At 30.6% G+C, this 12,739-nt stretch overlaps 1 protein-coding gene across 2 annotated transcripts; it reads left to right on the plus strand.

The window, feature by feature from the left end:
- Window positions 1-827: 827 nt before the first annotated feature.
- LOC130673985 (zinc finger protein 570) lies at window positions 828-11,494 on the plus strand. Of its 2 annotated transcripts, XR_008990953.1 has the most exons (9): window positions 829-1,475; window positions 4,849-4,970; window positions 5,051-5,230; window positions 6,128-6,432; window positions 6,538-7,073; window positions 7,158-7,511; window positions 8,845-8,928; window positions 9,327-9,421; window positions 10,814-10,951. XR_008990953.1 is itself a non-coding variant. In XM_057479219.1 (8 exons), exons 2-8 carry the CDS (start codon window positions 4,871-4,873, stop codon window positions 11,190-11,192), a joined length of 1,938 nt encoding a protein of 645 aa, XP_057335202.1. In that variant the 5' UTR covers window positions 828-1,475; window positions 4,849-4,870; the 3' UTR covers window positions 11,193-11,494. The 2 variants fall into 2 exon arrangements, 1 of the variants encoding a protein (XP_057335202.1); XM_057479219.1 differs by lacking the exon at window positions 9,327-9,421 and having other exon boundaries at window positions 828-1,475; window positions 10,814-11,494.
- Window positions 11,495-12,739: the final 1,245 nt, after the last annotated feature.

Raw genomic sequence — 12,739 nt, forward strand, 5'->3', positions numbered from 1 at the left:
GGAATAGAACTTTGAAAATTTTTAAATTAAATTATAATCAAAGTTGGAAAATCTTCCATTAATTTCGAAGTTCTTGGGAAAACTTTTCAGATGAATACCAAGAAAATTAACTACAATGCGATATATCCTTTCTATGGGCATTTAACATTACAAATCGTTTCTCTTAATCAGGGTAAATAATTTCCTGAAATTGTCATTAAAATTTCAGTCTGGTCTACAACAAATAATTAAAGTCGAACTCTAAAATTCTCAGAAAATTTTATTAATAGAATCATAAATGATTTTGTTTGAAGCTGAGTATAAAGAAGCACATTTCCAGACAATGTAAATAATATTATAAAATAAGAATAAGAGGATAATGATAAAAATTTTTTAGTAGGATGTTGAGCTGTTTGTAGTTGGAAGAAGGTTGTCGTATAAGTAAAGCGTTGGCGTAGTGTGACGACGTCAGAACCAGACATGCGATTGAAGAGTGTCCATAGTGGGAGGCGTTGGGTGGGAGGTTGAACTCATGTATAGAGCCCACAACTCACAAGTAAAACTCATACAGCATCAGGAGGATTAGGCACTCGAGTATTGAGGGGAGTGTAAGGGTCCCTCATTCTTCCTCGAAATACTTGACATAAACATGTTGCTACAGCTACAGTGAACTGACTACAACTACGACTGGCATACAGAAATCCTATCCAAGAAATCGACCAAGTAAAGGGACAGCATCGTGGCTCTAGGCACTGCAGGGATGTGGGGTTGCGGGGGCCTCGGGGATGGAGGGGCAAGAGGATCGAAGTAGGTTTTCAGCTAGTAGTGTAGTGTAGGTATGCGTGCGCATACCCACGCACACAATTTCAAACAACTCGGTCTTACTCATCCCAATGTCTACTCATCTCCGTCATACTTACAGATACTTGCTCAACTCGGGCTCACGGGCTGGCAACTTTAGTTGAGGATTCAATGGCTCGGGGGTGGTGGGTATCGAGACGTAGAGAGGCTAGGGGGATAAAGGTTGGGACATTCTATCTACCTAACACTAAAACTACCTAACCCCCCTTTTAACCGAAACCCAACCATTTCCAGTACCTCCCTGCCTGCTCCCTGTTTGCCCCTACCTCACTCCTACAAGGGGAAAGTCGTCCCCTGGTCTCTATCTACCCTTCCTCTCCTCCTCATCCTCCCAACGACCACCCCCCTCCAGCCACCCACTAAACCACCCGGCCACCCCGCCTGCCCACCCACTTGCCACCCGACTGCCGTCGAGGAAACAACCTGCAACTCCTAACCGGCATTATATTCGTTATATTTAATATCATTTAACAGTTTTCATTTATACATATTTATTTAACATTTTATAATATCTGTCCCTTTGTACTTGGCTTCCTCGTTTATTTTTTTTGTTAACAACCCCGTGTTTTTAAAACTACCGACGTTATACACCGCCACGGGCAACTATACAACTTGCAACAATTCATCAGTACAGGGTAAGTTTATATTGTATATTATTATATATTTTGTTAGCATACAGCGCTCCTAACCACCCACTTCAATCCCCTCCATGTCCACTATCATCAACACACACCACATTTTTATTTTTTATTATTATCCAGTTTTATAATTCGCATATAACTTTTAGGTTATATTTACTCACTAAATTTATATTCAAATCTTATAAAATTGTTTGCCTTTCTTTAGAGGTTAGTTTTCTTCTACCCGACTTTTATAATAATAATACTGTCTAAAACTGATATTTTAAAATTTGAAAAAAACAAAAAAAAATACTGAAAACAATTATAAGCAACGCTTTTAACAGGGTAGTATTTTCTTACCTGCTTAAAGATTGTCTTTTGTTATATGTCTGTATTACCATCTGCGTACATTTTTTCTACGTCCCTTACTCCGTTAAAACATTACCCCGATACGCATGCGCATTTACTTCATTTGTTTTTTTATCATTACACTTTTTTTTTATTTTTCACTAATTCATTATTTCAAACAAGCGAATCTTGATTCTTACAGGGCTTACGTCTTTGTCATATACTTGCCACTGATATTACTATCCATTAAATTTTTTTTTTTAAATAGGTTTAGGTCTAAAAGTTTAGATTTTGAAGGACCTATTGATTTTCCCCACCATTTTTTGACACCAATATGTCTGTCTTTATCTAAACTTATTGCTCTTTGTCTTTCTGCATGACATAACTGTTTACATATGAGAACATCAATATATATATATATATATATATATATATATATATATATATATATATATATATATATATATATATATACATATATATAAGAAGTACAGACGAAAAGACATAAAGTTGTAGCAACACTTTGATGGCATAGTTTTATAGTATATGTTATTTTCATGAGCTATTATTGTACACAATATATATATATATATATATATATATATATATATATATATATATATATATATATATATATATGTATATATGTAAACAGATGCTTTAATAAAGACTATGTAACACGCGTGCGTAGACAAAACAAAGAAAATCGTCATATAGATATGTTGATTTATTGATGATTGGGACAAGTTGTTAGGAAATCAATATCGCGTATTCAATTTGTATATATGTATATATTAGGGTGGGCCAAAAACAAAGCGACTACTTTTTTTAAATTACTATGAAAATATTATGGAGGATGACAAAAATTCTTGTTAAAGTTTGAGCTCTTAATAGTAGGGTAGAGGTACCATTTTTAGCAACTGTAAGGCCAGTTTTAAACACTTCTAAAATGTAAATAAAATAATTTGTAGAAAAGGCAACGACAATTAGTTTATGAAATGTGTACAAAGATACGTTTATCACATTATTGCAATGGAAGGTTTTTTTAATACTTTTTTGTTAATTTAAATAATGTATTAAATGTCCAAAACTGGAACATTGGACACAATGGTACTTCTACCCTATGAATTAACAACCGCTTCATCGCAATTTTCTATTTTCTATTTGAATAAAAAGGGATAACTTTTTTTTTTTACTTCGGATTTTGTAACTTGTTAATGGATCAATGGTCGAAATGATCAAAACATACACGGAGAAAAATGTTGGCTCGAAACCTACCAATTTTTATTATGCTGTCGACCAAAAAATTATTATGTTCATACGAAAAATTCTTGTGCTATATCACAATACTTACTACGTCCAAGAAACTTATCGATAAGCTTTAATAACTGTTACTTTCATACATTATAATAATTCTGATGCGGCATAATCATTTTTTATAAGAGCATAATAACTTTTTGGATGCTTCACTTCCTGTTTAAAGTTTAGTCGACAGCATAATAAAAATTGGTAGGTTTCAAGTCAACATTTTTCTCCGTGTATTTTTGCAGAGAAATAAACGCTTTACAGGAAAAATTTTGAATGATTCTACTATAAATCCAACCCTTCTAATATTAGTTGCTTAACCCGTCAGCACTCCCGTGGTTTTTAGTGTCTCACTTGCGCGACAGCGATATCCTATAAGTTGAATAGTGTCCTGTGAGCAAAATGCTCATAACGGGAGTGCTGACGGGTTAAAGTTAAATTCATAGTGAATTTCCAATTTTTGTTACTTTTCAGGAAAAATTATGGCAGACTTATGACAAAACGTCATTAGACCCTTTCTTTAGATCAATTTTTTTTTTTTTCTGCAACTAGAGGTCAATATATAGTTTATAAAATTTGTTGAGATTTCCGAAAACGGGAAGGGAAATTTAAAAATATGAATCTAAGCTTGAAGTATGGAGTTTTGAAAATTACGATGATAGAATAGTTTGAATAAAATTTTTTTAGTCACTTTTGGAAAATAATCTTTGTTTTTAAATTATTTTGCTATTACAATTAAATTATTTGTATTTCTGTAAAAAATTGTTGTAGAGAAATGAAAAAAAAAAAAAAAAAAACGACATCATCGCAAACTGAGTACTTGAAATCTGAACACTCAGAAAAAAAATAATTTTTGTAAGAACATTATTTTCTTGAATAGTAAACCATGAAAATAATTGCAATATTAACTTGATATCAGCTCAAAAAATTATATTTTTAACACACAAAAAAATTCAATTTTATTAACAGAATTTTCCGATATAAGAAATCTATTTTAAACTAAACTCAGATTCTTTTGATTAAGATATTCATTTTGAATGAAATCTTAAAATTTTTAAATCAGAATTATATTCAATCAAAACTTTTCATTTCTACGATTTCTGTAGTAAAACATTAAATTTTTCTAAAGATTACTTTTTCTCTTTGTGTAGCTTTGAAAACTTATCGTGACGTAGCGTAAAAAAGTTTTATGTATTTTCAGAATAAAAACTTCATAAAACTTCAATTTATATGCTTTCTTAGTTTACTTTTGAAAAATAATATTGCAAAAAAATTATTGGATTCAATTTTTAAAAATTTAATAAATCTTTAACTTTCGAAAATTTCCAGAAAATATATTTTCAAGCTTCAATTTCCTTATTTTCTAATTTTTCTCTATCAATCCATTCCCATTTTTTTCGAATTATGGAGCAGAAACGACCTCCTAATATTTTTCTGAACTAATCTTAAATTTTCTAAAAAAAATTTTAATTCTAAACTTGAATTTTTACCTATTCTAAATTTTTTTTAAAATTACAACGCAGATTTCAATTAAAAATTCCATTATTTGAACTTTTCAATCTATAACCGCAGTTAATTTTCTTTGTCCAACTAATCAGAAGCACTTTAGCGCAAATATTTGAAGTTGAAAAGTCAATTTTAACTATTTTACGATAATTAAAAAAAAAAAGATCTTTTAGAATATTTATAACTTCATCATTAAAAATTCTATTAATTTTATTATTATTTTTTATAGATTATAAATAAAAGCATCAAAAATGGAAAGCGGTGCAATTGGGATAGGTCGTCTTGATTGCTATGAAGACATGTTCAAAGAAATAACCCGCAAATTATACGGCGATGATCCAGATCATAGAAGTAGCTTTTGCAATTTAATAACAATTTACTTTTTTTTTTTTATAACTGCGTGTAATAATTCTAATAAAAAAATTAATTAGCTTCCAGTGTACAAAATGAATTTGAAGCTTCAGTTTCATACAAAAATGAAGATGACAATGGCGCTAATGATTCGGATGACGGCAATTGGACATGTGAAGATGAACCACTTAAAGGAACAGACGGTAGCAGAATAGCTGCTTATAATCCTGGAAAAGCAACATGGCGTTGTTATGAATGTGGTATAGTCGATTTACCAATTTTTCACTTACCCTAGAAGCATTCTTAAGGAAGTTTAATGTAAATCTGTATCCTAAGTCTTAACCAAGTCTCCATAATCAGTTTTAGGGAAGTTCGAAACAAGATACTTCCGTAAGATATCTTAAGTAAATCCGTTGCAATACTTGGCTAAGAAACTTGTGTAAGACCTATTAGGTCCGACTTGCTGAATTTCTTTAGATACTTACATATGCCTACCCTTACTTTCTGAGCCGTGTATTCTGCATTAGTACAGTAAAGTCAGAGGTGCTCACTTTGTCTTCGATTTATTTGTTTCAAGTGACAATATTAATAATTTGTAGCGCTCAAAATTTTAATGAGGGTCACTGGGTTGGCTATAGGTACTGAATTTAAGCAACGAGCAATTCTAGAAAAAAGCAACCCGAGATCTTAAGCAATTCGCATTTAAAAATTTTATAGTAAATATCTTGGTTAAAAATTACGAAAGACTGTTTCTACAGATTTCCGTAAGTCTTTAGAAAGAATCTTAAGCAAGACGATGAAATCTGCAGAAGGTATACTTATGAAATCCATCTTCTTCGTCTTGTTTAAATCTTCAGTAAGAGACCATCGAAGGGTGTGCCGTCAACTGATCCCAATAATTTTATACCACGACAAGTGATTCCTACAAATTGGTCCCAATGACATCTGATCCCATCGACAATTACCAATATAAATGTTATTATTATTAGCAGAAGATCTAAAAAAATATGTAAAAACATATATTATACGATCGGTGGGATCAATTGCCGAAGTACTTTAATTAAGTAACTTTCTTAAGACACTGCTACCAGGGTATCCAATGACATTAATTTGAAAAACTAAAATACAAAATATTTATCGATGATGAAATTTTTCAGGGGATTGTTTGACTGGGAGCCCGCGTGATGTTGCTGAGCACTTTATGGAATTGCATTCATCTCGATTACTTGATGATGCGCGACATCATCGTGACCATGGATCGCGCAAGGATTATTTACACAGTGATCCAAAACTCGAAGATATACTTAGTTACCTGGAAAAGGTGCGTGATAAAGCTGAAAGAGTGTCACCACCTTCAAGACGCACTCAAGAAACACAGACTATTCCAGCTGCTCTGTTACCTGCTACTTCTAATTTTTTGCTTCAAGAGTTACCTTCAACACCTCCACAACATTTACACTCAGTAAGTTTATTTAGATCTACATTTAAATTATAAAACTTCCTTAAAAATTAATTAGTATGTAATTAAATTAAAATTTAATTTATCTATTAAAAATATTACTTACAGAGTCCAACAATGATGACATCATCAGCAACAAATTTATCCAGCAGTAAACGTTACACATGTCCTTATTGCCCTTACGGTACTGACCGACGCGATCTCTACACCCGTCACGAAAATATTCACCGCGAAGAAAAACCTTTTCACTGTTACGTCTGTTACAAACCATTTAATCGCGCCGATCATGTGAAAAAACATTTCCTCCGAATGCACCGTGAGCACACTTACGAGCTGTCGCGAATACGTCGCAGTCCGGGATCATCAGATGCCAAACCGCCGCTGATGCAAGACAATGCCGCAAACACTACCGCTAATCAAATAAACGGCAACAATCAGAATAGTTATACAAATTATAATAACAATAAAAATTATCAGTTACCAACTAGTCAACCACCAACGACGAATCCCGTGACCGCAGTCTATCAGAACTCGATGGCGGTAGGAAATATCCAAGATGCCAATTGTGGTAACAGAAGGATCCAACCAACCGGATGTAATAGCAAAAGTCATTTGAAAGCTGGATCTAAAGGCGCCGAACGAAGGTAAATATTTGTAATTTTAATTATTTGAAATTTTCCGAACATTAATTTCAATTATTTATTTACTTCTTTTTTTGTTTCTCTAAGATACACCTGTTGCTATTGTTCTTGGAGCGGCGTTGACAATTGGTGCTTAAAACGTCACTTGAACACTCATCTAAAACCATTTGCTTGCTCACTGTGTGAATACAAAGCAGCGCGAGCTGAAAGACTAGCCACTCATGTGCTTAAAGTCCACAACAAAAGACAGTGCTCTAGGTGTTCCTTTTTAGGTGAAGATTCTGCGCAATTACAGTTACATCAATTACATGTGCATCGGATTAATAATGGTAGTCCTGGTAATGCGAATATTGTTAATAACACTAGTGTTGGTACTACTTCAACTGCACAAACTAGTCTTCAAACATCTAGTACTACTCCTTGTCGTACGGATCCTATCCAGTAAGTTGATCTCTCTGATCAAAATAATTTAGATCTACGTTCCCATATAACAGTCTTTTTCAATTCTTGAGCACGTCTGCTCTTAAGATCGATAGGTGCTAGTGTCTTTTTCTACGTATGTGTCTTGCTGCAGGTACTTGTGACCAGATTTAAATTGCAAGCCTTACACAAGAAATTCGTACCAGATTATAACTCAATTCTGGTGAAAGACTATAGTTGCGCATGACTTGTTCAAGATCTGCTCAAGGCTTAAAATTGACCTTGAGCCTTGAGCAGATCTTGAACAAGCCATGCATAAGGACCTACTGTAAGTTACTTGTGCAAGAAATGCGTCAGACACTTTTCATTGCACGTGTTCAAGATATCTTTCATATTCTTGCGTACGATACTATGAGCAAGACATACACAAATCTTGACATAGGTTTCTTGATTCACGATCTTGCGAAAGACACATACATGGAAACACATACTAGCAGCTAGGGGTCTTGCTCAAGATACTTACTCCAAAATCTTGAATCTTACTCTTAAATCTTTAGAGATCTATTCCAAGTTTTAGATCTTCATAGATCTAAATTATTCTTTCCCGGGTTTTTTTTTATAGTTAGCTCTTAAATTACACAGGTTACATTTTGATCCCAGACCAGTTTCAATTCATTTTGTTGAAAGTTTTCTGCTGAAAATAGAACTAGTCACGCTAACTAGACAGCCGGGTTTGCTTAACAAAAGTTTCCTTCAATATGACAACAAGCTGCTGTCAACTATGAGATATAATAACGTTTGAGTACAACTTGAATCACAGAACGTAAATCTACTGCTGCTCTTGGAAAGCAAGTTGACAGAAAGTGTTGCCTGAAAATTGCGAGAAAGTAGCCGAAGAATAAAAATTGCTTTCAATTTATCAAAAAGTTGGCGTCAAATAATTAAACATAAAATATTTCCTGTCAACTTAACGTTGAATTTCGGCAGTAGCTTTCAGTCAAATTGTTTTCAAAATAACTGAAGCTTATTTAACGTCAATTGAGACTAACAAATTGTTTAATCTAATCAATTTAATTCTGTAATTAAGTAAAAAGTGTGCAGTATTGCAATCAAGCCTTTTAAAATCCGCAGTAATACACACAGTGTTAATTATTTGTGTTCTTTTATTTAATTTTCATATATATGTCTATTATTTGAAAAAGCTTTTTTTTCCATTAAAATGTTGAAAATTAGAAAAAAACGGGTTGATATTTTTAATTGAATAATTATGATATAAATTTTATAACTGCGGTAAATTTTCAACCGCAATAATTTCTAAACTTACCCTATTAATAATTAAAATAAATTGTTTTAGTTTAAGTGGAGGTCGTCCACCACCTGGACCTCCAGTATTTCCAACTCAATCAACAATCGTACCACCACCTACAACAATCCTTGGGTAAGTTAATTAAATGAATAATTAAATTACGCTTTATTTATTCGCATTTATATTTATTTAATTACGTAATTGTGATACATATGCACCATTCATTATGTTTTTTTCGTTTTGTATGCGTTATAATGTTGTTTATTATTTTAATTTATTTATCATTTACTATTATTATTATTATTATTATTATTATTATTATTATTATTATTATTATTATTATTATTATTATTATTTACGTATATTGTTTCATTGTTTAATTGTATCGAGCATGCTTTGCTATAAATTTTAGTTACATTTATGTATTATTCGCATTATTAAGTAATTATTGAATTTTTTAAATTACAAAATTTTCTTTCTACAAATTTTGAGTATTAATATAACTATAAATATTATTGTATATATAATAGCGCCGCCGTTGTTGCGGCAACAAGATGGTAATGATAAACAACATTAAGAAAACAACGATCACGTGATTACATCACGAAGATAACTAATTGATCAGGTGTGTTATCACGATCATAAATTATAAATTAAGGTTATGTACAATAAAGGTCTGATTTTTAATAGATACAGGCAATGCTCTTACATGATTTTATATATGTAATAAACAAATATGGTCATATATGATCACTTATGAGCAGATATCTGATTAAGAAAAGTGATTTGGGAAAATAAAAAAAATTAGTTTCTAATACTTTTAAATACTTCCATAAACTTCAAATCCTGCCAATTTTGAAGCATTAAATCCTTTTAAAAAGTTCTAAATCGTCCGTTATTCAAACATTTGGGGATATTTTAAGTTATTCAATTTTCTAAATACTTTACAATTATTTTTAATCACTAAATAATAGTTGAATTTTCTGATTGTTGAGAGATTAGAAATGATTCGAGAATATTAAATTTTTTAAAATACCTGTGAATACTTTTCAATTACTTAAAAATAATTGAATTACATTTTGTATAGAGATTTAGAAGAATTTAAAAGTATTATAATTTTTAAATACTTAAAAATTTTTTTTAATCACTAAATGATACTGAAATTCCGATTCATGGAGAGATTTAGAGAAATTCAAAAGGACTCAATTTTTTGAATACTTTTATTAAATAACTTTTAATCACTAAATAATCTTTAAATTTCAGCCTGTTGAGCAATGTAGAATACTGCCGTGCTTAGAAAAAATAGTGCGAGAGTACTCCAATTTCTTGAATCTTTACAAATAATTTTTAATCACTGAAAAATTTTTTAATTTTTATTGAGTGTTCAGAAATATTAAAAAATATTTAAATTTTATTTAAATATTTTCTAATCACTTTTCTTAATCAGGGATATGATTGTACAAACTTATATATGTGACCTTAATTACTATATATGATCACATTTAAACATATATAATCATATCTTTTTATATATATTTATGTACAAACAGAATGAGTTTATATACGATCATCTGTGATACTATATATAGCCACATAAATGACTATATGATGATGTATACTTATATATGTTGCTACAACTATTATATTTGACTAAATATGTTCATATATACTTGCCTTATACATGATCATATAGGATCATATCTGGGTATTTTTTTTTTTTATTGTATTAAATGACTTTCGTTCTACATAATCTCTTAGTAATATTTACTTGTAACATCCACTCCCCCTGAGTGAGAAATTTGATTCACTTCAATAAGATTCAATCAGAAATTGAGTTTAATCGGAATGAATCGGTTTCAATCGGAAAATAATAACGAAATTTAAATATTATTTTCTGATTGAAACCGATTCCTTCCGGTTAAACTCAATCGGATTTAATCGGAATCCTTAATCAAGGCCGTACAACAAAAACAATAATTATTTTTTTTTTTAAATCATATTCTTATTTATGACTCAGCATGACTAATGGCCGTAACAAACGGAAACAAAGAGCACCACGCAAAATAGTTAAAAGAAGTGATTTAAAACAAGAACAAGGATTAAAACAAACCGATGAAGAACAGGAAAATTGTTTCAATGACAATGATGAAGACGAAACAATTAATGATAACATTAATAATAAAACAAATTGTTTGAATACAAGAAGCTTTAGGTGTTATCTATGTCCAAACAATGCGCATGCAAGAGCATTATCAACGAAACCTTATCATACAAAAGCATCATTAACATTACATAGGTTATGGCGTCATTCACAAAATAATAATAATATTAATAGAAAAATGGTTGTTGATATGTTTAAAAACAAACAATCGACAGCACAATCTATTATGATGTAAACAATGGACATCTATATATTTGTTTAAGCTTACCAATGATCACTTTAAATAATTATTGATACCGTAATTATAGTTATAATTTATAAATACAAAGTAAATAAATAAAAAACGTGCAATGAATATAACTGTTGTTTTTAAACAATATGTAAACAAATGTGTGAAAAATAATTTATATAAGCAAATTTAAACAAGTAATTCATAAATTTCAATGTGAATACTATTTATCTTTTGTTTATTTTTCGTCAGTACAAAAATAACATTTGTTTTCATTAACCTATATTCATTGTTTCGTATGTTAATGAGGCTAGGTATATTTAAGATTATTATTATTATTATTTATTTTGTTCTATTCTTTACGTTATGTGTAAATCTTTAGAATTTACTTTTTTTTTATGATGAAAATTTTTGTTTGTAAAAAAAAAAACTTGACTATTGTAATAGTATTGATTACGTTATTACATGAAATATATATATATATATATATAAATAATAACTATTATATTTGAAACAATAAATATATTTTGTCATTTTTTGCACTCATTACTTAAATTCGCCGCTAGAAAGAATACCGCTGCTATTTAAAGCGCGAAACTTGGGAGGCTAATAAATGGTGTTAAATTTATTCGACCAGCGAATAAAGGCACAGAATCTTAAAGAATCTAAATCTTTATTAAAGTATTAACCTTAGATATGATTATTAAAAGATTCTTGGATCGCCGGAATCGGCAGATTCACTGTTTCAGGCCAATACCCAAATAATTTTTTAAAAATCTTGTACAAATCTAGTCACCAGTCTTCTAGTTGTCTACGTTTTTATTTGACTGTCAATCTCTCTGAAGACACTGATGAAAAGCTTTAAATTGCCAATTGTGTGCAAGACTCGTGAAAAAACTTTATGTTACGTTGCACCTTAAGAGTCGTGATAAAATTACTTACGGGCAAGTTTTGCTCATGAAACGCATAAGGGATTGTATCAACGAGTCATATGTAAGATATTTGCAATATTATTTCTTACAATATCATGTATAAGTTGTACTGAAATCTTGACTTTAAATCTTGCAGAAATATCTTGTGACAGATTTATAACTATATATTAATCTCGACACTTGAGGGTTTCCTTTATGACACTTTCATAAAATTAACACAAAATTTAAGTGAAGTAAGAGATTTTGTAAGTGAATTTACTGCCTTTTCCCTAAGCACGTGTTCGATACTGCACAAACCATTTTGATATTTTGTAATAAAAATTTTAATGGAAAACATTCCTTATATTTATATTATTTTACTTAAATTGTCAATGGTTTAAATATAGGGACAATGGCTTTTTTTAAAAAAAAAAAACGGACTGACGAGAAAGAAGGATGTGTATGAGGCTCCAAATTTCGCCTTCATTTCATCACTATCTCAGATAGCAAAATAACGTCTTGATGATTTCTGAATCAGTTCTTATTTATTTGGACGTCTTATCATCATCTTAAAGAAGTCTTTAAGAAGTTCTCAAGATGTCGAATGAGCCACCAGTGAACTCAGTAAGACGTCTTTAAAAA

The sequence above is a fragment of the Microplitis mediator genome, chromosome 8 (genome assembly GCF_029852145.1).
Source record: "Microplitis mediator isolate UGA2020A chromosome 8, iyMicMedi2.1, whole genome shotgun sequence".
In the NCBI taxonomy this organism is placed as follows: domain Eukaryota; kingdom Metazoa; phylum Arthropoda; class Insecta; order Hymenoptera; family Braconidae; genus Microplitis; species Microplitis mediator.